Source organism: Oncorhynchus mykiss, chromosome 7 (assembly GCF_057628025.1).
Source record: "Oncorhynchus mykiss isolate SJ-2025 chromosome 7, ASM5762802v1, whole genome shotgun sequence".
NCBI classification, from domain to species: domain Eukaryota; kingdom Metazoa; phylum Chordata; class Actinopteri; order Salmoniformes; family Salmonidae; genus Oncorhynchus; species Oncorhynchus mykiss.
Window position 1 is genome coordinate 53,002,501 of NC_143028.1, and position 24,681 is coordinate 53,027,181.

The 24,681-nt window shown below is 43.3% G+C and overlaps 3 protein-coding genes across 6 annotated transcripts in view; 1 reads left to right on the forward strand and 2 right to left on the reverse strand.

Moving 5' to 3' along the window:
* The window catches only part of LOC110528980 (cadherin EGF LAG seven-pass G-type receptor 2), an 85,536-nt gene extending 69,673 nt beyond the window's left edge, over positions 1–15,863 (forward strand). Inside the window, exons 10-34 of one of the 2 annotated variants that reach the window (XM_090241303.1) lie at positions 1,217–1,396; positions 1,578–1,691; positions 1,823–1,997; positions 2,151–2,292; positions 2,386–2,506; positions 2,678–2,861; positions 3,463–3,564; positions 3,666–3,760; positions 4,780–4,989; positions 5,212–5,395; positions 5,960–6,284; positions 8,170–8,337; positions 8,484–8,607; positions 8,832–9,032; positions 9,303–9,477; positions 9,598–9,710; positions 9,858–9,940; positions 10,171–10,297; positions 10,390–10,500; positions 10,721–10,851; positions 11,102–11,190; positions 11,346–11,507; positions 12,025–12,267; positions 12,400–12,622; positions 13,926–15,863. In XM_090241303.1, coding sequence (XP_090097429.1) covers positions 1,217–1,396; positions 1,578–1,691; positions 1,823–1,997; positions 2,151–2,292; positions 2,386–2,506; positions 2,678–2,861; positions 3,463–3,564; positions 3,666–3,760; positions 4,780–4,989; positions 5,212–5,395; positions 5,960–6,284; positions 8,170–8,337; positions 8,484–8,607; positions 8,832–9,032; positions 9,303–9,477; positions 9,598–9,710; positions 9,858–9,940; positions 10,171–10,297; positions 10,390–10,500; positions 10,721–10,851; positions 11,102–11,190; positions 11,346–11,507; positions 12,025–12,267; positions 12,400–12,622; positions 13,926–13,980 — 3,837 coding nt within the window. In that variant the 3' untranslated portion in view covers positions 13,981–15,863. The remainder of the gene's footprint in view (positions 1–1,216; positions 1,397–1,577; positions 1,692–1,822; positions 1,998–2,150; positions 2,293–2,385; positions 2,507–2,677; positions 2,862–3,462; positions 3,565–3,665; positions 3,761–4,779; positions 4,990–5,211; positions 5,396–5,959; positions 6,285–8,169; positions 8,338–8,483; positions 8,608–8,831; positions 9,033–9,302; positions 9,478–9,597; positions 9,711–9,857; positions 9,941–10,170; positions 10,298–10,389; positions 10,501–10,720; positions 10,852–11,101; positions 11,191–11,345; positions 11,508–12,024; positions 12,268–12,399; positions 12,623–13,925) is intronic. The other variant, XM_090241304.1, reaches the window with a different exon arrangement.
* Positions 15,864–16,099: 236 nt separating this feature from the next.
* Positions 16,100–17,397, reverse strand: LOC149982590 (uncharacterized). The gene is made up of 6 exons (XM_090242216.1): positions 17,351–17,397; positions 17,087–17,219; positions 16,942–16,975; positions 16,687–16,847; positions 16,480–16,546; positions 16,100–16,381 (listed from the first exon to the last, which is right to left on the reverse strand). The coding sequence occupies exons 1-6, from the start codon at positions 17,395–17,397 to the stop codon at positions 16,122–16,124; spliced, it is 702 nt and encodes a 233-aa protein (XP_090098342.1). The 3' UTR covers positions 16,100–16,121.
* Positions 17,398–17,927: 530 nt separating this feature from the next.
* The window catches only part of LOC110528074 (dual serine/threonine and tyrosine protein kinase), a 28,102-nt gene continuing 21,348 nt past the window's right edge, over positions 17,928–24,681 (reverse strand). For all 3 annotated transcript variants that reach the window (XM_021609871.3, XM_036983632.2, XM_090241305.1), the window contains 7 exons: positions 23,196–23,325; positions 22,772–22,928; positions 21,507–21,639; positions 19,654–19,767; positions 18,923–19,037; positions 18,699–18,833; positions 17,928–18,537 (listed from right to left, as the gene is read on the reverse strand). In XM_021609871.3, coding sequence (XP_021465546.3) covers positions 18,350–18,537; positions 18,699–18,833; positions 18,923–19,037; positions 19,654–19,767; positions 21,507–21,639; positions 22,772–22,928; positions 23,196–23,325 — 972 coding nt within the window. In that variant the 3' untranslated portion in view covers positions 17,928–18,349. The remainder of the gene's footprint in view (positions 18,538–18,698; positions 18,834–18,922; positions 19,038–19,653; positions 19,768–21,506; positions 21,640–22,771; positions 22,929–23,195; positions 23,326–24,681) is intronic.

Genomic DNA, 24,681 nt, shown 5'->3' on the forward strand with positions numbered 1-24,681 from the left:
CACACATTTCTAGTGACTCTTCTCACGCACACACACACACACACTCACTCACATACAATCTTAATTTACGCTGCTGCTACGCTGTTTATCCTGATGCCTAGTCACTTTACCCCTGTACATATCTACCTCTATCACTTCAGGATCCCTGTACATTGTAAATTTGGTATTGGAACTGACCCTGTAAGCTTCTTACTTTCCTTGTGTTCTTGTTTCTTATTTCTTGTGTTTTTGTTCTACCTTGTCTTATTTTTAGTGCTTGATTGATTACTGTGTTGTTGGTTTAGAGTTTGCAAGAAAGGCATTTTACTGTACTTGTGCATGTGACATTAACACTTCTGTAGGTTAGTTGGTGTAAAGCTCCACCTGTTGGCTCTCCGGGCAGCAGCATGACTGTAAATATTTGATGGTGTTGAGACAGCCTGTCAACTAACAAACGCTTTATCTTTAGATCTGAGAGCTGCCATTTCAGGCCTTTCAGATGGCAGCTGTTGTGTTTGTCTAGTCAGGTACCTCTTTTGAAAAATAACCGTCCAGCAGCTATTTTAAAGTTGGTGTATTTTAAAACAGGGCACGTATTTTACTACAGTATTACCATAGATTGTCTGATGAGGAGGAGAAGAACACCTTACTGACTGAGCATGTGATGTATGTATACTAAAGAAGTTCTCTCTCTCTCCTGCATTCCCTCACTTCTCTCTTCCCATCCCCTTCCACCTCTCTCTCTCTCTCTTTCTCTCTCTTTCTCTCTCTCTCTTTCTCTCTCTTTCTCTCTCTTTCTCTATCTATCTCTCTCTCTCTCTCTTTCTCTCTCTCTCTTTCTCTCTCTATCTATCTATCTATATCTATATCTATATCTATATCTATATCTATCTATCTATCTATCTATCTATCTATCTATCTATCTATCTATCTATCTATCTATCTATCTATCTATCTATCTATCTATCTATCTATCTATCTATCTATCTATCTATCTATCTATCTATCTATCTATCTATCTATCTATCTATCTATCTATCTATCTATCTATCTATCTATCTATCTATCTATCTATCTATCTATCTATCTATCTATCTATCTATCTATCTATCTATCTATCTATCTATCTATCTATCTATCTATCTATCTATCTATCTATCTATCTATCTATCTATCTATCTATCTATCTATCTATCTATCTATCTATCTATCTATCTATCTATCTATCTATCTATAGCTGCGGGAGGGCAGTGTGGTGATGGGCCTGCAGCGAGGGGAGGACTCCACCCTGTCCCGGGTAGAGGAGGTGACAGTGAACGACGGAGACTGGCACCATCTACAGCTGGAGCTGAAGGGTGTCCCGGGGGGCGCGCCCAGACACAAGGCTGTGCTCTCCTTCGACTATGGACTCTACACGGTGAGACACTGTTAGAAGACAAACTGTAGCTTCTGTATTTTATTTACATTTAATTGAAATGCTGTATGTATGTATTCAGGGCAGTTAGCATGTGTTATGTACCTAGGCCAGTATGTAGACAGCCAGTCAGCTGAGTGTATATGAATGTATCTAATGTGTGTGATCTGATCTACATATCCAGGCCAGTATGGAAGTGGATAATAAGCTGAAGGGGGCGAAGGTCAAGACTCTGAGTGTCGGGGGCATCACTGGGGCTGATGGGAAAATACATCACGGCTTCCGCGGTTGTGTCCAGGTCAGTTCTCTTCTCATAACTCATTCTCTCTCTCTCTTATACACACACACACACACACACACACACACACACACACACACACACAGAGTATTGTCTGAGTGTGTTCTGCCTGCTGTGTGTGTGTTCCTCAGGGTCTGCTTGTGGGGGAGACCTCCTCCAGCTCCGTGTCTCTCAGCATGTCTCAGGCCAGGAGGGTGAACATGGAGCAGGGCTGCAGCGTACCAGACCCCTGTGTCTCTAACACCTGCCCCTCCAACAGCTACTGCAGTGATGACTGGGACAGCCACTCCTGTACCTGCCTCACCGGTCAGTCTGCCAACCATCATCATCCTCTTCCTCGTCATCATTGTCTTCATCCTCATAATTCAATTTTACAACCATATAATACAACCATATTGCCTTATGTTGATCCCTCCCAAGCATAACTTATGAATTTATATTGTGTTGTTTACCTGTCAGGTTACTATGGCGATAACTGCATAGACATATGTGCACTAAACCCCTGTGAGCACCAATCAGCTTGCACCAGGAAGGCTAGCTCCTCCCGTGGCTACACTTGTGACTGTCGCAGCAACCACTTTGGGCAGTACTGCGAGAGAAAGTGAGTAGGATCCTTTTGGTCCATATGACTATAAAGAAAACTATCAGAGTGTATTTGTGGTCCGTGTTTCTGACTGTATGTGTCCCTCCTTAGGACTGACCTGCCGTGTCCCAGGGGTTGGTGGGGACATAAGACCTGTGGTCCCTGTGACTGTCAGACAGACAGGGGCTTCGATGCCGACTGCAACAAGACCAGCGGGGAGTGCCGCTGCAAGGTCAGCTAACTACTGAGTCTCAATGTCAGGATGTTGGACAGGGGCGATGGGTGAAACTGCACTGTGGGCTGGTATTTCATTGACTGGGAAAATGTACTTTCATCCCTCCCTCCCTTTTCTGTTCCCTCCCCGTCCATCTCTCTCTCTCTCTATCCCACCCCCTCTTCTCAGGATAACCACTACCGTCCAGAGGCCAGCGAGGCGTGTCTGCTGTGTGAGTGTTACCCAGTGGGCTCCTTCTCGCGAGCGTGTGAGAGAGAGAGTGGCCAGTGCCAGTGTAAACCAGGGGTCATTGGGCGCCAGTGTGACCGCTGTGACAACCCATTTGCTGAGGTGTCGCCCAATGGCTGTGAAGGTCAGCATTACCATACATCACATGCTTCAGAAAACTGCATCATGGTTGAAATGTATCTGTAGCCCAGAATGATTCATTTAGTTCACTAATTTAGTAAATTAATGGTTATAGAAGGCCTTTTAAAAGTTTTTTTTGTGCCAAGTGAACATTAAAGGTGCAATGTGCATAAATCGCTCCGCCATTTCCTGGTTGCTGAAATTCTAATAGTTAGCCTAATTTCAGTTATGTGACAAAACAAGTATAGAAAATCATTGTACCGTCTAAACTGCTGTGAAATATATTTTCAATAACCAAACATATATTATTTTCAGCTGTTTTAATATGGTGTACAAAACCTAAAGTAAAAGACACGAAAACTAAACTTCAGAACGGGAAGCATAGAAATAGTGCACAAACAAACTTGCTTTCAATGAGAATGACAGATCTATAACTCACATTTCTATGTGAATTTGGTCGGCTAGCCTAAAAAGTTACATATTGCAGCTTTAATAATTATCTGTCATGCATACAGTTACACCTGGACAATTAATTGAATCGGCTTTCCTTCTCTCCCTCTTTCTCTCCCTCTCTCTTTCTACCTCCCTCTCTCTTTCTATCTCAGTGATCTATGACAGTTGTCCCCAGGCGATAGAGGCTGGGATCTGGTGGCCTAGGACAAAGTTTGGTCTCCCTACAGCCGTCTCCTGTCCCAAGGGATCTATTGGTATGATGACTCTGTGGCTTAGCTAATACAGTATACTATATAGCATATATAATAATTACCATTTCTATTATGGAATGGTTGAAACTCTCTTTCTCTCTCAGGCACAGCTATCCGCCACTGTGATGAACACAAGGGATGGCTGCCCCCCAACCTCTTCAACTGTACCTCTGTCACCTTCACCAAACTCAAAGCCCTGGTGTGTACAGCTCCTCTACAGCTAGCTCACATTTATATGGATCAATTCACTTCAGTGACATATGCTATTAAGTTCAGTGATGAACTGATTTTATTGCTATAATATAGTAGAGTTGGTGCCTTTTTATTTTACTTGTAAAATTCCAGACAATGATGTCATGGCTTTAGAAGCTTCTGATAGGCTAATTGACATAATTTGAGTCAAATGGAGGTGTACCTGTGGATGTATTTCAAGGCCTACCTTCAAACTCAGTGGCTCTTTGCTTGACATCATGCGAAAATCTAAAGAAATCAGCCAAGACCTCCACAAATTGTACACCTCCACAAGTATGATTCATCTTTGGGAGCAATTTCCAAACGCCTGAAGGTACCACGTTCATCTGTACAAACAATAGTACGCAAGTATAAACACAATCCCAGAACAACAGCAAAGGACCTTGTGAAAATGCTGGAGGAAACAGGTACAAAAGTATCTATATCCACAGTAAAACAAGTCCTATATCGACATAACCTGAAAGGCCGCTCAGCAAGGAAGAAGCCACTGTTCCAAAACCGCCATAAAAACTGCACATGGGGACAAAGATCGTACTTTTTGGAGAAATGTCCTCTGGTTTGATGAAACAAAAATATAACTGTTTGGCCATATTGACCATCGTTATGTTTGGAGGAAAAACGGGGAGGCTTGCAAGCCGAAGAACTCCTACAAACCTGACTCCGTTACACCACCTCTGTCAGGAGAAATGGGCCAAAATTCACCCAACATATTGTGGGAAAGGATTAAATGTCAGGAATTGTGAAAAACTGAGTTTAAATGTATTTGGCTAAGGTGTATGTAAACTTCCGACTTCAACCGTGTGTGTGTGTGTGTGTGTGTGTGTGTGTGTGTGTGTGTGTGTGTGTATGTGTGTATGTGTATGTATGTATGTATGTATGTATGTATGTATGTACGTACACACACACACACACATCATCAAAAGTGTAAAATGGTGCTTTAAGAATGTTCTCCCTTCCCCGGTCCAGTCGGAGAAGTTGGCCCGTAACATGTCTCTCCTGGACTCTGGGCGTGTCCAGCAGACTGCAGCCATGTTGGCCAACGCCACGCTACACACGGTGGAGTACTACGGTAGTGATGTAAAGGTGGCCTACCGCCTCACCCAGAGCCTTTTGAAGTACGAGAGCCACCAGCAGGGCTTCAGCCTGACCGCTACACAGGACGTCCTATTCACTGAGGTAACACAATAATACACAACACAGCACAATGCTGCACAGTGTAACACACCACCATGCAGCACAGGATAGGGCAACACATGGCAGCGCACAACAGTTGAATGCACAGCGTAATACCACATGACACAGTACAACATAAATCTCAGATCAACTCTGTAGACATTTGCCCAACACCACCCTATGCCAGTCTGTCTCTCTGACCCCCTGCCTTACTCCCTCTATCAGAACCTGGTGCGGGTGGGCAGTGCCATCCTGTCCCCGGGCACACGGCCACACTGGGAGCTGATCCAGCAGACGGAGGGGGGCACGGCGGCCCTGCTGCGCCAGTTTGAGCAGTACGCCAACACCCTGGCACAGAACATGAGGAAGACCTACCTCAGCCCCTTCACCATCGTCACTCCACACATAGGTGAGGGTAGTCTTCTGTGGTATGCCATTGTAGAAATATGGGAGTGATGATGATCGCTTAATGCAAAATAAGTTAGAGATATGCACAGCAAATTGTAGTATGTTTATCAGCTGGAATATATGTGTTCATTATTCTTCCATGAGCGTTGAAGGATAAACTGAAAATCCTTATGTAATACATGTATCACTAGCCACTTTATACTATACTATGCCACTTTGTTTACATACTCATCTCATTTGTACATACTGTACTCGATACCATCTACTGTATCTTGCCTATGCTGCTCTGTACCATCACTCATTCATATATCCTTATGTACATATTCTTTATCCCCTTACACTGTGTACAAGACAGTAGTTTTGGAATTGTTAGTTAGATTACTTGTTATTACTGCATTGTCGGAACTAGAAGCACAAGCATTTCGCTACACTCGCACTAACATCTGCTAACCATGTGTATGTGACAAATAAAATTTGATTTGATTTGATTTGAACGTCTAAACAGTTATCTCTTTGTTGTGGTTTGTCTAACCTACCCTTCCTGTGTTGTGTGTTCTCTCCACAGTCATCTCAATAGATCGCCTCCAGAAGATGAACTTTCCCGGAGCCAAGCTCCCTCGCTACCAGTCTCTGAGAGGACTGAGGCCTCAGGACCAGGAGACGGCCGTCACCCTCCCCGACTCCGTCTTTGAGCCACCCTTGGAGACCAAGGGTCACCGCCACCTGGACACCTTCCCAGAACCCTTCCTGAGGAACCACACGTCCAACAGGAAGAGACGCCATAGAGGTCCTGACGACCCCGAGCAGGAAGCCATCGCTAGTGTGATCATCTTCCACAGCCTGGCCTCACTTCTGCCTGAGAGCTACGACCCTGATAAGAGGAGTCTGAGGTGAGACCAAGAGAGACTGAGATCTGATTCCATATTAACATACATACAGTTGAAGTCGGAAGTTTACATACACTCAGGTTGGAGTCATTAAAACTTGTTTTTCAGCTACTCCACAAATTTCTTGTTAACAAACTATAGTTTTTGCAAGTCGGTTAGGACATCTACTTTGTGCATGACACAAGTCATTTTTCCAACAATTGTTTACAGACAGATTATTTCACTTATCATTCACTGTATCACAATTCCAGTGGGTCAGAAGTTTACATACACTAAGTTGATTGTGCCTTTAAACAGTTTGGAAAATTCCAGAAAATGATATCATGGCTTTAGAAGCTTCTGATAGGCTAATTGACATCATTAGAGTCAATTTGAGGTGTACCTGTGGATGTATTTAAAGGCCTACACTCAAACTCAGTGCCTCTTTGCTTGACATCATGGGAAAATCAAAATAAATCAGCCAAGACCTCCACAAGTCTGGTTCATCCTTGGGAGCAATTTCCAAACGCCTGAAGGTACCACGCTCATCTTTACAAGCAATAGTATGCAAGTATAACCTGTTATGGCTGCGATCCCTGTACAGGAATCAACATCAGGGGACATTTCAGAGTGACAACTAAAAATAAAACGTCGTAACATTAAACATTCTTGAAAATGCAAGTGTCTTACATCCTTCAAAAGATTAGGATCTTGGTCATCAAACTACGTTTTCAGATTTAAAATAGCTATTACAGAGAACAATTACCCTGCTTTTGTTTGAGAAGAGCGATCAACAACAAAAAACATTTTCCACCATAACAGTTTTTACACATTCACATCTGAAGGTAAAATTATGACTTACATTCTGATATCTTGCTCTTATTTCTCTTGCTGAGGGTCCCAGTGATCAAATGAAGTGCGGTTTTCTTTGATAAAATCCATTTTTATAGCCTAAATCAAAACATTTGGTAAACCGTTTGAGCCGTGAATTCCATCTCTATCAACTTTTTACGGAGCATTCAACGTAATTACACATAGTAAACAATCATTTATCTAGTCATGGTTGGTTTCAGTGCATTCCTCTGGATGTTTGCAACACAGCCAAACTTGATTGTTTTTTTTTTTGCGGGGAGTATTGACCGAAGTGAACTGATTTGAAGACAACGAGCAATGACTTCATTGCGCACCAATAATTTTAGCGAAGCTTTGTTGATTGACTGTATTTTTGCCCAATGACCACTGATCTTCTTGAAATCTAGCTGGGTAGATAGCCAACGAGCTGAGGTAAACGCCAGTATGTTATGGGTTGGACCACCATCCCTTGTTTGTAAACGCACGCGTAACGAACTTCATTCTCGTCTTGACCATCAGAGTAGTTGCAGTCACGCTTGTTACGCACAGCAATGTTTTGAAAAGTAGTATTTTGGAAAGTGTTTTTTCAATGATTTCATTGAAAACATCATGGCGAATAAATCAGGAAAAGCAAAGTCCAAGTCTAAGTATACAGATTTGCACCAGTTTATAGAAGAGATTGATTGGGAAAGTGAGACAGATTTTTTGTTTGAGGAATCTTTGAGTGTTATGATTCAAACAGGAGCTGAGGAGCTGTTTCTGCAAGGACAGGACGTACTTTACGAGGATTAAATGTCAGGAATTGTGAAAAACTTAAATGTATGTAAACTTCTGACTTCAACTGTGTGTATGTGTGTGTGTATGTCTATTTTATTTATATATGTATGTATGTATGTGTGTGTGTGTGTGTGTGTGTGTGTGTGTGTGTGTGTGTGTGTGTGTGTGTGTGTGTGTGTGTGTGTAGGGGTTAAGGGAGGAAGAGAAGATGGTAAAGTATAGGTTGCTGTCTTCTATGCTAAAGTATTATTTAATGATGGTTTTGTGTGACGTCCACTAGGGTGCCCAAGCGTCCTGTCATCAACACCCCTGTGGTCAGCATCACGGTCCATGACAACGAGGAGCTGCTGCAGCACACCCTGGACAAACCAATCACTGTGCAGTTCCGCATGGTCACCGCTGAGGACCGCTCCAAACCCATCTGTGTCTTCTGGAACCACTCCATACTGTGAGTTGCACACACACACACACACACTTTAGCTATTTGAACTTTGAGCTGTAGAAACAAAGGTTTTTAGAAAGGCTCTATAAAGGATTAGGTTGAAACCAATTAATCCACCATTGCATTGTTTGACTGTTTATTGTGTTTGTCAGAGCGGGGAACGGAGGCTGGTCAGCTAAAGGCTGTGAGATGGTGTTCAGGAACAACACTCACATCAGCTGCCAGTGTTACCACATGACCAGCTTCGCTGTCCTCATGGATGTCTCCAGGAGAGAGGTGAGAGGGGCTACACGATGTATCACAAAAACACCACACAACATTCCCCTCATACTTTCAGACCTAACATTGCATACAACACTACAAAACTAGTCCATATAGACTTCACATTGTGAACTTCACATAGATACCTCAATACACCACAGGCCACACCCAAAAGTGGTCTTGTTCACTATAATGACCAGAAAAAGCTCTATTTAAACTTCCCCTTCTTATCTTTTCAGAACGGTGAGATCCTGCCCGTGAAGCTGGTGACGTGGAGCACGGTGGGTGTGACCCTGGTCTTCCTCTTTCTCACCACCCTCTTCCTCCTCTGCCTGCGGGTCATGCACTGCAACAAGACCAGTATCATCAACAATGGAGCCACTGCCCTCTTCATCTCCGAACTCATCTTCATCCTGGGCATTAACCTGCCAGACAACCCGGTAAACTACTGGAACAAAGTTATTCTCTATCTACCTTTAATACTGTATTTGACCTCGTGTCCCTCTCTACCTCCGTTCAGCACTTCACTTTCAATATCCTACCTTTCCTCTCGTTTGTATTTGGAATAGGTGTCTGACATATGGATCTGATTCAAATCAAAGGAAAAAATAAGCAAAGCATTCAGCCCATTTTGAGGCCTGTCATTTCCAGTATTATATGCTCTCTCTCTCTGTGTGTGTGTGTGTGTGTGTGTGTGTGTGTGTGTTTAGTTCATGTGCACAATCATTGCCATCTTGCTGCATTTCTTCTACCTGTGCACCTTCTCCTGGCTCTTCCTGGAGGGCCTGCACGTCTACCGCATGCTGAGCGAAATACGAGACATCAACTACGGACCCATGCGCTTTTACTACATGATCGGCTGGGGCGTGCCGGCCTTTATCACAGGTCTGAATAATACACACACACAGACACACAATGCCAACTCATCATATATCCAGTTAGACTGTAGTTATTTTATAGTTACTGGTAGTTATTAGTGGTTTGTTTGTTTGTTGTGTTGTCCAGGCCTGGCGGTCGGACTGGACCCAGAGGGTTATGGGAACCCAGACTTCTGCTGGCTGTCCATGTACGACACTCTGATCTGGAGCTTGGCGGGACCCATCGCCATGGTGGTGTTTGTGAGTACACTCCACCTCTAATACAGTTAGTTATATTACACTCATATGATATGGTGGTTGGTGTGTAATCTGTGTTTAGCTTGCCATCAATATTAGTAGCTTATTATGTAAATTATAGTGCATTAATACATTGTTTGTGTTTTCCAGATGAACATCTTCCTGTACATCCTGGCCTCCAGAGCATCCTGCTCCATTAGACACCACAGCTTTGAGAAGAAAGAGCCCCCTGTGTGAGTGTCCTGCCGCTGCCTGAATAAAAACAATAGGGAAACTACACTCATTCTGTCATTAACACAGGCATGCTGTTGTACCCCAAGGAAACATGACTACCGCACTTTAGGGACAACGGAGAGAGTTGAGAGTGAAGCTGCCAATTCACTAAACTCTGAAAATGCATTTATCCCAATGTAACCTTTGTGGTGTCCTCATTTAACGTGTGTGTGTGTGTGTGTGTGTGTAGCTCTGGGCTGAGGACTGCGTGTGGGGTTCTCCTCCTGGTCACTGTAACATGTCTGTTAGCTGTACTCTCAGTCAACAGTGACATGATCATCTTCCACTACTTGTTTGCTGGATTCAACTGTCTCCAGGTAAACACTTTCTTCTCTGACTTCTCTGACTCAATCGGTACCTTGCTCCATTGGTTTCTTTGACTTCCTCTTCCTTTGGTCTGTCCATCCAGGGTCCCTTCATCTTCTTCTTCCGCATCGTCTTCAACAAGGATGCCAGGAAAGCCATGCGCTACTGCTGCAGCCGCAAGCGCCCAGATCACATGATCAAGTCCAAGCCCTCTGTGAGTCTCTCCCACTATATAGGGACACCAGTCATCCAAGGCCTTAGTAGAACAGGAACTAGTACAGCTATGTACAGCTGTAGGCCTCCATATCATACCTTTAGGTTTGGCCTTGTGTTACCAAGGACAATGAACTAAAGCATCAAACAAATAAAACAGAATTTGGTGTGATGACTTACTGCCTATTAACTTGTACCATGTCCCTCTCCTCCTCCTCCAGTCATATAACTGTACCACCAGCTACATGGATGGCAGACTGTACCACCTGCCGTTTGGAGACTCCAGTGTGTCTCTGAACGGCACCCTGCAGAGTGGCAAGAGCCAGCAGAGCTACGTCCCTTTTGTCCTTAGGTACGGCAAGCCCAGAGGAACATAACAGACCCCATGGACACAAGCTGTTCAGGGCCTCCTGCATCATTGTGTATTAGAAAAAAGTTTACTTTACAAATGAATTGAAAATGTATATTTTATGATGGTCTATTATGTAGAGTAATACAAGTAGAACAGCCCTTTCAGATACACATAGGAACTTTGATTGAGGAGATGAGGGCTTTGTGTTTGTACGTTTATGTCCTGTTACAAGTCCTGTTGTGTTTTTCAGGGATGATGGTGGCCTGAATAACAGCCAAGCACACATCGCTCTGAATGAACACGGCTCACTCTTCCACGAAACTAAAGAGCATTTAGATAGTAGGTCTCCCATTCTAATGTCATTAGGATCACTGTGACTGCCTTTAGCAGAGAGGCATACAGAGGGTTATTTCATATGGTTAATATATGTATACAAAATATATATCTGTGCAATTCTCATTGGTCATCATCTTAACGTGTGTGTGCAACAACAGATCCCAACTCGGACTCTGACAGTGACCTGTCTCTGGAAGACGACCAGAGCGGCTCATACGCCTCCACACACTCCTCTGACAGCGAGGAGGAGGAGCCCTACCCACCAGAGGAATGCTGGGAAAGCATGGCCTCCAACGTGTCCAAGAGACCACCCCCTCACGGTATGACCTCACACCTATAATCAACCCAGTCATCCACACTCTATACGACCTCATACCTTCAATGCCTCACTCTCAGTAGACCACACCAACATGGTGGTTGTGTTCCCCTGCTCAGACGTTGCATGTATCAACCAATGGTTGCTGTTGGGCACCAGGTTGCTATAATGTATGATGTGGTTAGCTGATTTGTAAAATACCTATCTAGGCGTTGTAAGATATGGCATGCGTCAGCAACGCTTTGGCAGAGGAATGCGCCCGGTTTGTCACCACAGCCCCATCCACTGTGTGACCTCAGACCTTCTTCATAATACTGCTCCCACACTTTTAACAGTTCACCACACCCAAACAGCACACACTGACCAGACCTTCAGTAGACTACACCTACACTGTATACAATTGTCCAGGTGTAAATAAATCCACCTCTGAGCAATACATGAATGTTATGAATTTGACCATAGCTTACACCATCATTTAATGCATCAAGCATTTAAGATGTAGTCTTAAAATTGTTCCCCAGATAACAACCTGAGTAAGCTGTACTGGCCAGTGGAGTATATGACGACAGCCAGCAGCAGTGAGGGCCTCGGGGGAGCAGACAGGCTGAAGACAGAGTCTCTGGCCAACACTGAGCTGGGCCAGACTCGGGACACCCGAGGCATGCCAAGTGAAAGGCCAGGGGACAAGGCAGGTAGCTATGGGAAGGATAACTTGATGCTGCTACTTCCCAGTCTGCCCAACCTCAATGCACACCCACAGAAAGGTTAGCAACAAAACTAAACATCCACACTGCTGCAACATTCCTCCACATGTTGTTAGTTCAACTGTATATCTCTGTAGGGGTGGGCTTTCCAGAACTTTGGAATTGTTTGAGAGGATGTGTCTTCAAATTCAGGAATCCTGAAGAAGAAGCAGCTCTCCCCCATCGCAGAGAGAAATGGTATCAACCGCATCCATAACGAGCTGTCAAAGAACGCTCCGGGCCACGCCTCCTCTCAGGGCTCCTCCTCCAGTGAGAGCCGAGGGGGCCGGGCCAAACCCAGCCTACCAGATCAGCTGAATGGTGTCGGCATGAGCATCAAGGCGGGAACAGTAGACGGTGACTCGTCAGGATCAGAGTGAGTGTCATCCAACACAGAGCACCAAACACAAAGCAGGTTCAAGCATAATATGCAGAATACACCGCTCTGTCTGAACTCAACCCAGAGCAGATCACAAACACAGCAACATGTACAGTACAACACAATGTCATAGAATCAAAGCAACAGCTTTAGATGGAAGTTGAGATTTCTCAGTACTTATGTATTTAAATGTTGTTTTATATGTTGCTGGATGCAGTATGTTACTTTTCTGTTGATCAGTCTGCCAGGTTGATGTGTGAGAATTGATGTCCCACTGAATGTCTTGAGAACCCCCCCCCCCCCCCCCCAATCACCATTGTGTGTAGTCCTCTGTCTTCCTCTATGTACTGGTGATGTTAGCATGCTGGCTTGTCAATAGTCCAAAACATGCAGCACCGTCACATTCTCATCAATGAGCTCAGACACCAATAATGTCAAGCAACTTCCGTGATCAGGTGATTTTATTCTATTGCAAGCATTTCGCTACACTCGCATTAACATCTGCTAACCATGTGTATGTGACAAATAAAATGTGATTTGATTATTGGGAACAAAATACTGTTCCATAAACAGAGGGACTTAGTAAAAGCTGATTTCAACAAGTTAGATTGTATATGAACACTTTTTTTTTAGCTTTGATTGCTACCATTATACAAGCGGCTTTAAAGCGGGAATCAGCAGCTGAAACAATAACAAAGCGTCCTCCCAGTATTTCGTTACAGAGCTGAGGGATGGGGCTGGAGAAATGGAATGGATGCAAGGACTGACCATCCCTGATATCAAAAGTATAGTTTTAACTATGTTTTAATGCTATATAGTGTTTGAAAACATTTAATTTGTTTACAAACATTGGAATGAAACAAGCTGATATGATGGGGTCTGACAGTTACACTAAGCTCCTGAGGCATTTCTAAGTTCTATTCTTCAAGAATCAATAGGTACATATTATTCATTTATAGGTCAAAAAAATGTATTATGAAGAGTGTCTACAATGCTGAGTCTTGTAGCTTACGAACCACCCTTCTCTGTCCTCTCTCTCGCTCCAAAAACCATAGATTCTTATTCTTTCATTTTATTCACTGAAGCACTTGATCCTCATTTGAAATCAGGATCACTGTCTTCATGTCGATGGATCATTCAGCCCTTACAGCCATCCTTCACCCCTTACAACCAAAATAAGAATCCCATGTGTGTGTGTGAATAATTCATTCATTTTTTTCCTGTTCCTTCTATTTTCCCTGTGTTGTGTTGTGTTTGTCACCGACACCACCACCCTCCCATCGCCCTGTTTTCCCAGCAGCCGCCGTAACACATATGAGCAGGCTGACGGAGGGGTGTGTCTTTGCAGGTCATAGAGCCCAGCCCCTCATCGCCACACACACTTTTCTCTGAGTGACAGGAGCTGATGTGTGAGGAGACACAGAGCGTTGGATTGTCCTCAACTGGAGATACATGGAGTACCCTCGCTCTTCCCCCTCATTTTTTAAGAGGGTGCGTGTGTGTGCGAGAGAGCAGGAGACAGAGCCAAACCTCAGGAGTCTCTGCACTGGCCCAGGCTTGACAGCACTGATGGAATGAGTCTCCCTCTTTAAAAAAAATATATATATCATTGTTTGTTTACATACTTGAAGCGATGTACTTTTACAAATAATTTACACTGCCTGACCAGATGTGCTGGTAGTCAACTGGAGCAGATGTTTCGTTTTATGTTTCAAACTCCGGAGATACGGAAAAATGAAGTCCTCCTTTGGTTGTGTCATTTAGCTGTCAGATTTTAAACGTTCAGGGAAATTCCTTATCTAATTTGTAATTTCAGAAAGGGTCGCCTGTACAGTTGTTGTTTTGTTTGATGATTTAATTGTTCTACTGAGGGCTGAGGCCAGTTTGAGTTTTGCTGCAGTGTAGAGAGGACTCACTCTTCTCCACTCCAGTCTCTGGAAGCTGCCAGCCTGAGCAGTCAGTCCAACATGTCCCCAGACTGAACAGGAGATGGGGACAGCTCCACCCAGCTGAGTTCAGGCACTGGAGGAAAGGGACTCCTGTTGGAAGTGTGGCTGGAGAACTGGGTTGTGGACAGTGAGGCCATTGGGTCACTTAGTATTGCAATGCCCCGTATTGGACGCGCTCTGTAAGGCAACAGTGACCGGACAGCTGTCATCCAGAGGGAGAACGCCTGCCTTTCTCCACCACTTCGCCTTTTGTTTTATTACATCATCATTGGAGGAAAAGAGTGTGCGTGTCAAGAATTTGTATAACAAGGACTTTTGATACATCTTGACTTTTGTAAAGTGTTGGGAGCACATTTTTGTATGAACATTGAAGATGCTCCCGTTTTTGTCCAAGGGATATTTGCCTTCATTTGAATCCGTGACTAAATAACTTTGTATTTTATAGATCAGATATGAAGGACCCATTGTTTTGTCAAATACTTACTGTAATACTGTTTCAAATGTATTCCAATTTTACTGTACAGAGTTGTCTGTAAAATGACATACACTAATACTTCATGCAACATATTGAATCATACTGCATAAACTGTACACACCTCAGTCAGTGCTCAAATATACCGTACACCACTACATTCCAACTATTGAAAAGCAGTTCAGGCAATGTATTGATGTGTAGGAAAGAACCTGTTATTTCTCTTGCATATTACTTGTTTTTATGTGTCTTAAAAGGTCTTATCATTAATTTAACATTACTCCACAAGCACCGACACAGCCTTCATCGGAAGATTTAATAACACTACAGTTCCTGAGAGGATTGTGTTTTCACTGGTGCTCCCTAAAATGAAATGAACGGACATCTGAGAGCATTCTCCATGATACAATACCTCAACAATATGTGCCAAGTGGAGGGAATTTCTGCATTGCCAATTGTTTCTTGAAAATGTTTTCCTACAACAACACTATGGTAAATACAAGGTAACACTTGCTGAAGGGTTATTGAATATCAGGCCTACAAAAGAGTTCAATCTCTCATTTTCATTACCACATTATCGGGATCCTAATGAATCACTTTGTTGAGACTCAACTGTGAAGAGCTCCTTATCTGGTTGGTACGAACAGTTCATAATTGGAGCTCCAAGCCATCAACTGCTTAAAACCAAGACCTGTAGTAGGTTACTGATGTCAAAGCTTTAGTGATCCAGGGTAGATTTGACTTGTATTTTTCTAAGATAAATGGCTTTCTAAAGGAATTTTCCAAAATGCAATGAGTAAAACAGACATGCTTTTAATACAGTGGTATTGTTTTTATTCCTTCAGGGGAAATGGCCTCCTTAGCCTATTAAAAATATTACATAACACATGTAGGCCAAGCAGTTTGTAGTAGAATGCTGAGTTTTAGTACAGTCCAGTCATTCGAGCCCTCTGGTGCTGAACTGCTACCGAAACACAACTAAAAATCAAATACAAATGTATTGGTCACATCCAGGTGTAGCAAAATGCTTGGAACTTCAAGAAGAATCACAGATTAGTCGTTGAAATTCAAGTCTTTATTCTTTTGTGTCGTCTGTTTCAAGGGGACACTCCTTGCAGGGTAGAGCATTCCCATCTTTAGTAGCTGAGGCTCCACTGCGCCAACCCAGCATAGCAGACAGTGCCCTGCCCCACCCCAGCAGGGTCGCCAGCACTCCTCCCTCTGGGGCCGGCTCACTGTGCCTAACCTTGGAGGATACCTGGCACTTCAGGCTCTCAATACGCTCATGGAGCTCTTTTGTCAGATGGTGGCTGGCGCCCAACTTGTACTTGTAGTCTACAGTAACACAGAGAAAGTAAGAAGATGGAGAGGACTTTCTAGAGTTCATATACTCAGATAAATTGAAGTGTAGGGACACTTTGACCAGGGATTACCATTCTCAATATTTTGTAGAATCTGCAGGGTCTCCTCCTCAATCATACACACCATAGGGAGGGGAATCTGAAGAGAGTTGCATGATTCAGCTTTCAGGGTCATGGACATTAAGATATGCACAATTAATGTCATCAGCAACTCTCACGACCAGAATTACCCTTTCTACCATTGAGCTGAGGTGAAGGAATAAGGTTGGGGTCTCTTACACTGGTTTTGCAGTCCAGCTCATGCTGCATGATCATGGCCTTGCGTTCGGGGTCATCGGTCAGGCAGTTGATGTGGTAGCCTCTCCGATGGGCCATCTTCCACTTGCTGATATACTTGGTGGTGCCCCAGATAGAAAGCATCCGGGCAAAGGAATCCTCCTCTGTGGCGCACAACAATGGTTACTTACATCATTGGTGCTTTATCAGTGTACCTCAGAATAGTGGGGGAGAAATGTTACTGGTGATAATACTCACTACCCTTCTCCTTGGGTTGGGCTGCAGGTCCTGCCTAATGAAAGAGGGACACATACCTAAACTGTATGTGATGACATCCCTGATATCAAATGTACAGTTGTCTGGATTGGACCAAACATTACGATGTCCTTTCTAACAAAGTTACCTCTTCATCGTCATCCTCTTCATCCACACCCTCTGACTCCGCGCCACTCTGTCCCTTGTCTGACTGCACGCCGGTCCCCCCAACAAAGCCATCATCCTCCTCCTCCTCCTCTTCCAACTCGCTCTGTGAGTCACTGAGACCAGAGTGCAAGCATTTACCTCATGCTTTGGTATTCCAATTGTATGAGACTATATTCACTATAGTAGTGACCACATCATGGACTAGGTCAGACTACACCATTGTATTTCTATGAACTATACGTACTCCAAGGTGGGCTGCTGTGCAGTGTGAGCCGTCTCAGTCTTCTCCATCCCCAAACCTCTGGATCACAGAAGTATAATGTAGAAGTCTTCAGTAACTTAAAATAAAACATTCAATGCCAATACAATTACACATTTGTACGTATTATAGGTTAACAAATGCGGTCACTTCTTACCTACTTGGTACACAATGGCCAGGATAGTCTTGTTGCAGTTCAAAAGCACTTGAAAAATGCTGTTGTCAGCTATGACACGTTTCAGAACTCTCAGAATACCTCATTCCAGAATCTTAATATTCAATTATTCTTACCATCCTAAATTTCTTCCAGGTGTTGATTCATGTCATTACATTTTAGTTTTTGTCACATGTGCAACAGGCGTATAGATAGCATCACTTCCATCTTCTGTATTAGTGTGGACAGTCTAAATTTTCCTGGGGTCGTTACCCTGTTGGCATCTAAATGATAAAGATTGGTTTATTATCAGGGAAATAGCAGTATCCTCTAAGGCTTGAGGACTGGTGCTGTGAAGATGCTGAAAACAGAACCCTATTTAAGAGTGAAGGGAAACAATTGATTATTTGTCAAAATCATTTTATTTAAAATTTTTAAAAATGAATTTCATAGATGCATGAATACTCTGATAACCAGTTTAAATACAGTCTAAAATTAATATTTTTATATATAATACTGCGTTCTTTTTTACTATATTTCAAATGTTGTATCTAGTAACAATCCTATGACCAATTAGCATGCCAGCTAAGTCGGAAGCATAGTGTCTGCTAGAGTTTGTATACTATGCAAATAAACACGGCACAAACACATTTGTCAAGTGTCAGCTTAAATAGTGTATATATAACTCCTGTAAAGGAAGAGGACAACTGTCTTTGACAATCTTTATTATTGGCCTTCCAGAAACACACTGTCCTTTTTCCATAAATACAACAAAAAGTTTTTTATTTGGACCATAATCCTTTGCAACAGTCTGTGGTCCTCTCTGAGTTTCAGTTTGAGTCCTCCAGGCTGCTGCTCTTCTGATCTGAGCCACAATTGCAAAGCCGTACCATGATGCTTTGCAGGCTGGGCTCTACGATGCCGAGCAGTGGCCTCTGGGAAGGGTCTCCATTCCAGCAGGCCTCCATCAGCTGCCAGCATTCCTCATCAAAGTTGGCCAACCGTTCGGGTCGCGCGCCTGCAAACATCATGGGCACAAATGAGGCCTGAGCAGCTCTCTAGTCCAATTCAGCTAACAGACATACACATCTCATCCACAAATAGACACACTGTAAATCCTGGATAAAATACAAATGTTACAACAATAATTTGTATTTTAGCTGTGGGTTTGCACATCACCTTTTTTAACATTATTCCACAACTGGTCCTTGCTGGAGCATTTCTCAAAGGACTCTGGGAGTTTGACGGAGCCAGTGCAGAGGTACCAGAACAGGATTCCAAAGGCATAGACATCCACAGAATTATCATACTTTCCTGAAGAAAGAGGTGAGACTTGGGGTTTAACCAAAGAGTCTAGAATAAGAGATGATGCAGCAGTGTGACCGAGTAGCAGGATAGCTGACCTGTGAAGAGCTCGGGGGCCATGTGGATGGGGGTTCCTACAATGCTGCCGGACATCATGGCTTCTGGCTTACAGAAGCCCAGGTCTGTGATCTTGGCCCGGTTCTGTTTGTCCAGCTGAGGGAGGGACAGATGACAGCACAGACGAGGAACACTTTTGGCAAGACGTGAAACTTCAGGACCATAAATATTGGTTTCTCAGGGAATATACAGTCAAAAAAGCATACCCTTGAGTCTTCAATACAAAGAAAGTAAGTGATTTTATCCCCCAATTGTCAACTCAAAACTAAATTCCAAAAAGGTCAGTACTCAGAGCATCCAATTTATGAGTGAAGTTAAATCATTTTCCATAACTCTGTCCTAACAATACAGCTATGTGTTGTAGCCTGTGACCTCCATTTCATGAAAATGCAAACATAGTATGTCTCATTAAACATTGCCCCTTATTTTCACACATAGTTAAGTCAGAGGACACAGCAAAACAGTGATATATGAGCCAACCATCATACTGTGTAGGCAGGGCTGGGCTATTCTTACACTACCAAGCAAGCAACACAGGTGGAATATGATGGAAATAATGAGGTGTGCGGTGCTGGAGCATTTCCACTGAGCCATGATGCCCACAGCTGAATCAGCTCAACATTAGAACTGATTTGATGAATGGATAGTGTAGTGATCAACGCTAGTGTTACACATTTAGCATGAGTTGAGATGACCTTTAACCCTCACTCACCAGCACATTCTTTAGTTTGATGTCTCTGTGCAGAAGCCCCTGGCCATGCAGGAAGCGAATGCCTTCCACCACGTCCAGAGCGACCTGGAGTCTCTCCTTTAGTGATAAACCAGCCTGATAGAGAGCGAGGAGATGGGGAGGTAGGCCTCAGTGTGCCAAATCACTTATGTCATCATAAGTGCTAGATGAACTATATACGGTGCCTTGCGAAAGTATTCGGCCCCCTTGAACTTTGCGACCTTTTGCCACATTTCAGGCTTCAAACATAAAGATATAAAACTATTTTTTTGTGAAGAATCAACAACAAGTGGGACACAATCATGAAGTGAAACGACATTTATTGGATATTTCAAACTTTTTTAACAAATCAAAAACTGAAAAATTGGGCGTGCAAAATTATTCAGCCCCTTTACTTTCAGTGCAGCAAACTCTCTCCAGAAGTTCAGTGAGGATCTCTGAATGATCCAATGTTGACCTAAATGACTAATGATGATAAATACAATCCACCTGTGTGTAATCAAGTCTCCGTATAAATGCACCTGCACTGTGATAGTCTCAGAGGTCCGTTAAAAGCGCAGAGAGCATCATGAAGAACAAGGAACACACCAGGCAGGTCCGAGATACTGTTGTGAAGAAGTTTAAAGCCGGATTTGGATACAAAAAGATTTCCCAAGCTTTAAACATCCCAAGGAGCACTGTGCAAGCGATAATATTGAAATGGAAGGAGTATCAGACCACTGCAAATCTACCAAGACCTGGCCGTCCCTCTAAACTTTCAGCTCATACAAGGAGAAGACTGATCAGAGATGCAGCCAAGAGGCCCATGATCACTCTGGATGAACTGCAGAGATCTATAGCTGATGTGGGAGACTCTGTCCATAGGACAACAATCAGTCGTATATTGCACAAATCTGGCCTTTATGGAAGAGTGGCAAGAAGAAAGCCATTTCTTAAAGATATCCATAAAAAGTGTTGTTTAAAGTTTGCCACAAGCCACCTGGGAGACACACCAAACATGTGGAAGAAGGTGCTCTGGTCAGATGAAACCAAAATTGAACTTTTTGTCAACAATGCAAGACGTTATGTTTGGCGTAAAAGCAGCACAGCTCATCACCCTGAACACACCATCCCCACTGTCAAACATGGTGGTGGCAGCATCATGGTTTGGGCCTGCTTTTCTTCAGCAGGGACAGGGAAGATGGTTAAAATTGATGGGAAGATGGATGGAGCCAAATACAGGACCATTCTGGAAGAAAACCTGATGGAGTCTGCAAAAGACCTGAGACTGGGACGGAGATTTGTCTTCCAACAAGACAATGATCCAAAACATAAAGCAAAATCTACAATGGAATGGTTAAAAAATAAACATATCCAGGTGTTAGAATGGCCACGTCAAAGTCCAGACCTGAATCCAATCGAGAATCTGTGGAAAGAACTGAAAACTGCTGTTCACAAATGCTCTCCATCCAACCTCACTGAGCTCGAGCTGTTTTGCAAGGAGGAATGGGAAAACATTTCAGTCTCTCGATGTGCAAAACTGATAGTGACATACCCCAAGCGACTTACAGCTGTAATCGCAGCAAAAGGTGGCGCTACAAAGTATTAACTTAAGGGGGCTGAATAATTTTGCACGCCCAATTTTTCAGTTTTTGATTTGTTAAAAAAGTTTGAAATATCCAATAAATGTTGTTCCACTTCATGATTGTGTCCCACTTGTTGTTGATTCTTCACAAAAAAATACAGTTTTATATCTTTATGTTTGAAGCCTGAAATGTGGCAAAAGGTCGCAAAGTTCAAGGGGGCCGAATACTTTCGCAAGGCACTGTAAGGGTAAATGATAGATATGGGATTACCTTCAGGCCTGTGTAGAGATCTCTGTGAAGCCTCTCCATGATGAGCAGCACAGCAATGCTGGAGCCGCCGCCATACGTGTGGTCAATCACCGAGCCGTGCAGGTCCACCAGGCGCTCGTGTTTAGGGAGGGACCTGAGCAACAATAGAGAAGGTAGGAAAACAAAGGTCCTACATTTTTATATACGTCCTACCCTCTGTGTTAGTAGAAATGGTGGGGACTGGAATATATATTATATTGAATTCTGCTTATATCACGCTATACATGAATAAAGATAAAGTTGCAATGCAGAGACTCCGAGGCCATTGATTGAGTGCTTTTGAAGTGACAGGCTACAGATTTACAACCCATCTCCGCGGCACTGTATCAGCACAATGGACAGCGCCCTACACACTAAAGTGAGGTCGTTTTGGTAATGAATATAGGCTACAGGATAAATAGGGTAATTCCCCTATGTGAATGCAGCCATACACACAGCGGTCTTAACAAAATAACCTAGTCATTCATGCAGGCTTAGAATACCGACAACTACTACAGTGAGAAGCAGCCATGAAGTTAAATCACAGCAGTCTTGCCAAACAAATAGGCCCGCTTGAAAAATCATGGAGCCCATGAGTACAGCAACACGTGATATAGCACAACGTGATCAAGCATAAAACTAAAACTGAGGACGCACAAGTTTCAACTGAGGGGGCTAAGCCCCCTTGTGGAGCCTGGCCCGCAAATACAGTACCATCACTTTTCCATGGTGTATGAAATTCTTCTATCAGTCACAAGGGGGCATAGGGATCACAGTTCCAACACTAGCATCTGCCCACAGACATGAGTGGTTACTTCTCTATGAACTGCATTAGTAAGCTGTTAGAGCAGATGATCCGTGAAATTACACAGTGAAAGGCTGCAGTTATATGAAAATAACATGCTGAGATGTACACTAAACACAGCACCAGATGCCAATTCATTGCCCTAGAGAAAAACATCTGTCCTGGAGAGCAGAATATGTTTCGTTATCCTAGAAGGTGTTGGTTTTACCAGTACATGCATTATACAAAGAGCTGTCACCACCAATAACAAACGAGTCTCAGCATTCTTTATTATTGGATGATTATTTTTCACTTGAGTATGGATCAATTTTGATAATGCAAAACAAGTTCACTCAGTCGACGTCCTATTTACTAGCTTAGGTGTCAGCTTATTAAAGGCATGCTTTATTGAAATGATAGTCCATTCAGCAATGGTTGAGGTCCACAGGCTGGGCCAGCTCACCTGGTGTAGTGAAACTCCAGGGCCAGGTCGTTCCAGTGCTTGTCATCAGGTGGTACAACTGACTTCAGAGCGCAGGGATAGCGTCCCCCCCAGCTGTCACACAGATAGACCACTCCATACTGACCCCGCCCCAGCTCTGGCCCAAGTTTGGGCTTGCCTGCCAGGAAGAGAGAAACATGTCAATACATTTTCATACAACCAACAGTGACGTCGCCAGTGACATCAAAGTAAACTACTGGTCAACTTCATGAAAAAGTTGTTAAGTTTGTCAGTCAGAAATACAGATTTGTGTTATTGTACTGTGACTGGTATAGGTTCTGGGCCTTTTTAGCATGTGAGAGCATGGAACCCAGGCAGAGTGATGACTGTCAGTGCCAGAGCTCAAAGCCCAGTGGATAGAGCAGCTAGAATGTGTGTGTCTCACCATGCAGTAGCACGTCTCGGAGGGAGCGACTCTCCAGAGACAGGCGGGCCAGCCGCGGGGCGTGGTCCTTCCTCACACGCAGCCACAGGTCCTCAGTACGCTCCAACCGCCCCGTGTGGCCTTCCTCCAGCTACACACACATACGTCATTGGTTGAAATGATGCCAACAAATGTTAACGACACTCCAGATACTTGTAAAACCATAAAATAATCACAAGAGTACAAAACTGCAAACAGAAAAATAATCTAGGACTAGAAATCAGATAAATCATAAATAATTCTGTCAAACACAGGCCAAATAATCCATGTTTTCCACATATAGTGTTTTAATCTGTAATATGGCATCCTAGTTCAAACTGGGTTTTGTTGAAACCACTGTGATACTTAACGAGGGTCTTTATCAATGATGGGAATCACATTGTCAGTCATGTGGGAAGAATCATCACATACATTTGACCATTGAGATCAAAGGTCAAAGAAGGTCAAGCAGAAAATCTGACTTGTTTACAACAAAAAATCTGTAACTGGAGAGTTGCTGAAGTTAATTTGCACACACTGTATACAGATTTTTATAATGTGTTTACGTTTGTTTATCCCATGTGTAACTCTGTTGTTGCACTGCTTTGCTTTATCTTTGCCAGGTCACAGTTATAAATGAGAAGTTGTTCTCAACAGGCCTACCTAGTTAAACATAAGTGAAATAAAAAAATAAAGTGAGACATTGCCAGGTTTTTAAGTCCCAAGAGCTACCGTGAAGAGAGAACCTGGCAAAACTGGTTGAAATTACAGTACCAATCAAAGGTTTGGACAAACCTAATCATCCAAGGGTTTTTCTTTATTTTACTATTTTCTAAATTGTAGAATAATAGTGAAGACATCAAAACTATGAAATAACACATGGAATCATGTAGTAACCAAAAAACAGAAACAAATCAAAATATATTTTAGATTCTTCAAAGTAGCCACTCTTTGCCTTGACAGCTTTGCACACGCTTGGCATTCTCTCAACCAGCTTCATGAGGTAATCACCTGGAATGCTTTTCCAACAGTATTGAAGGAGTTCCCACATATGCTGAGTACTTGTTGGCTGCTTTTCCTTCACTCTGCGATCCAACTCATCCCAAACCATCTCAATTGGGTGGAGGTCGGGTAATTGTGGAGGCCTGGTCATCTGATGCAGCACTACATCACTCTCCTACTTGGTCAAATAGCCCTTACACAGCCTGGAGGTGTGTTGGGTCATTGTCCTGTTGAAAAACAAATGATAGTCCCACTAAGCACAAACCAGATGGGATGGTGTATCGCTGCAGAATTCTGTGGTAGCCATGCTGGTTAAGTGTGCCTTAAATTCTAAATAAATCACCAACAGTGTCACCAGCAAAGCACCCCCACACCTCCTCCTCCATGCTTCACGGTGGGAACCACACAAGCGGAGATCACCCAATCACCTACTCTGCGTCTCACAAAGACACGGTGGTTGGAACCA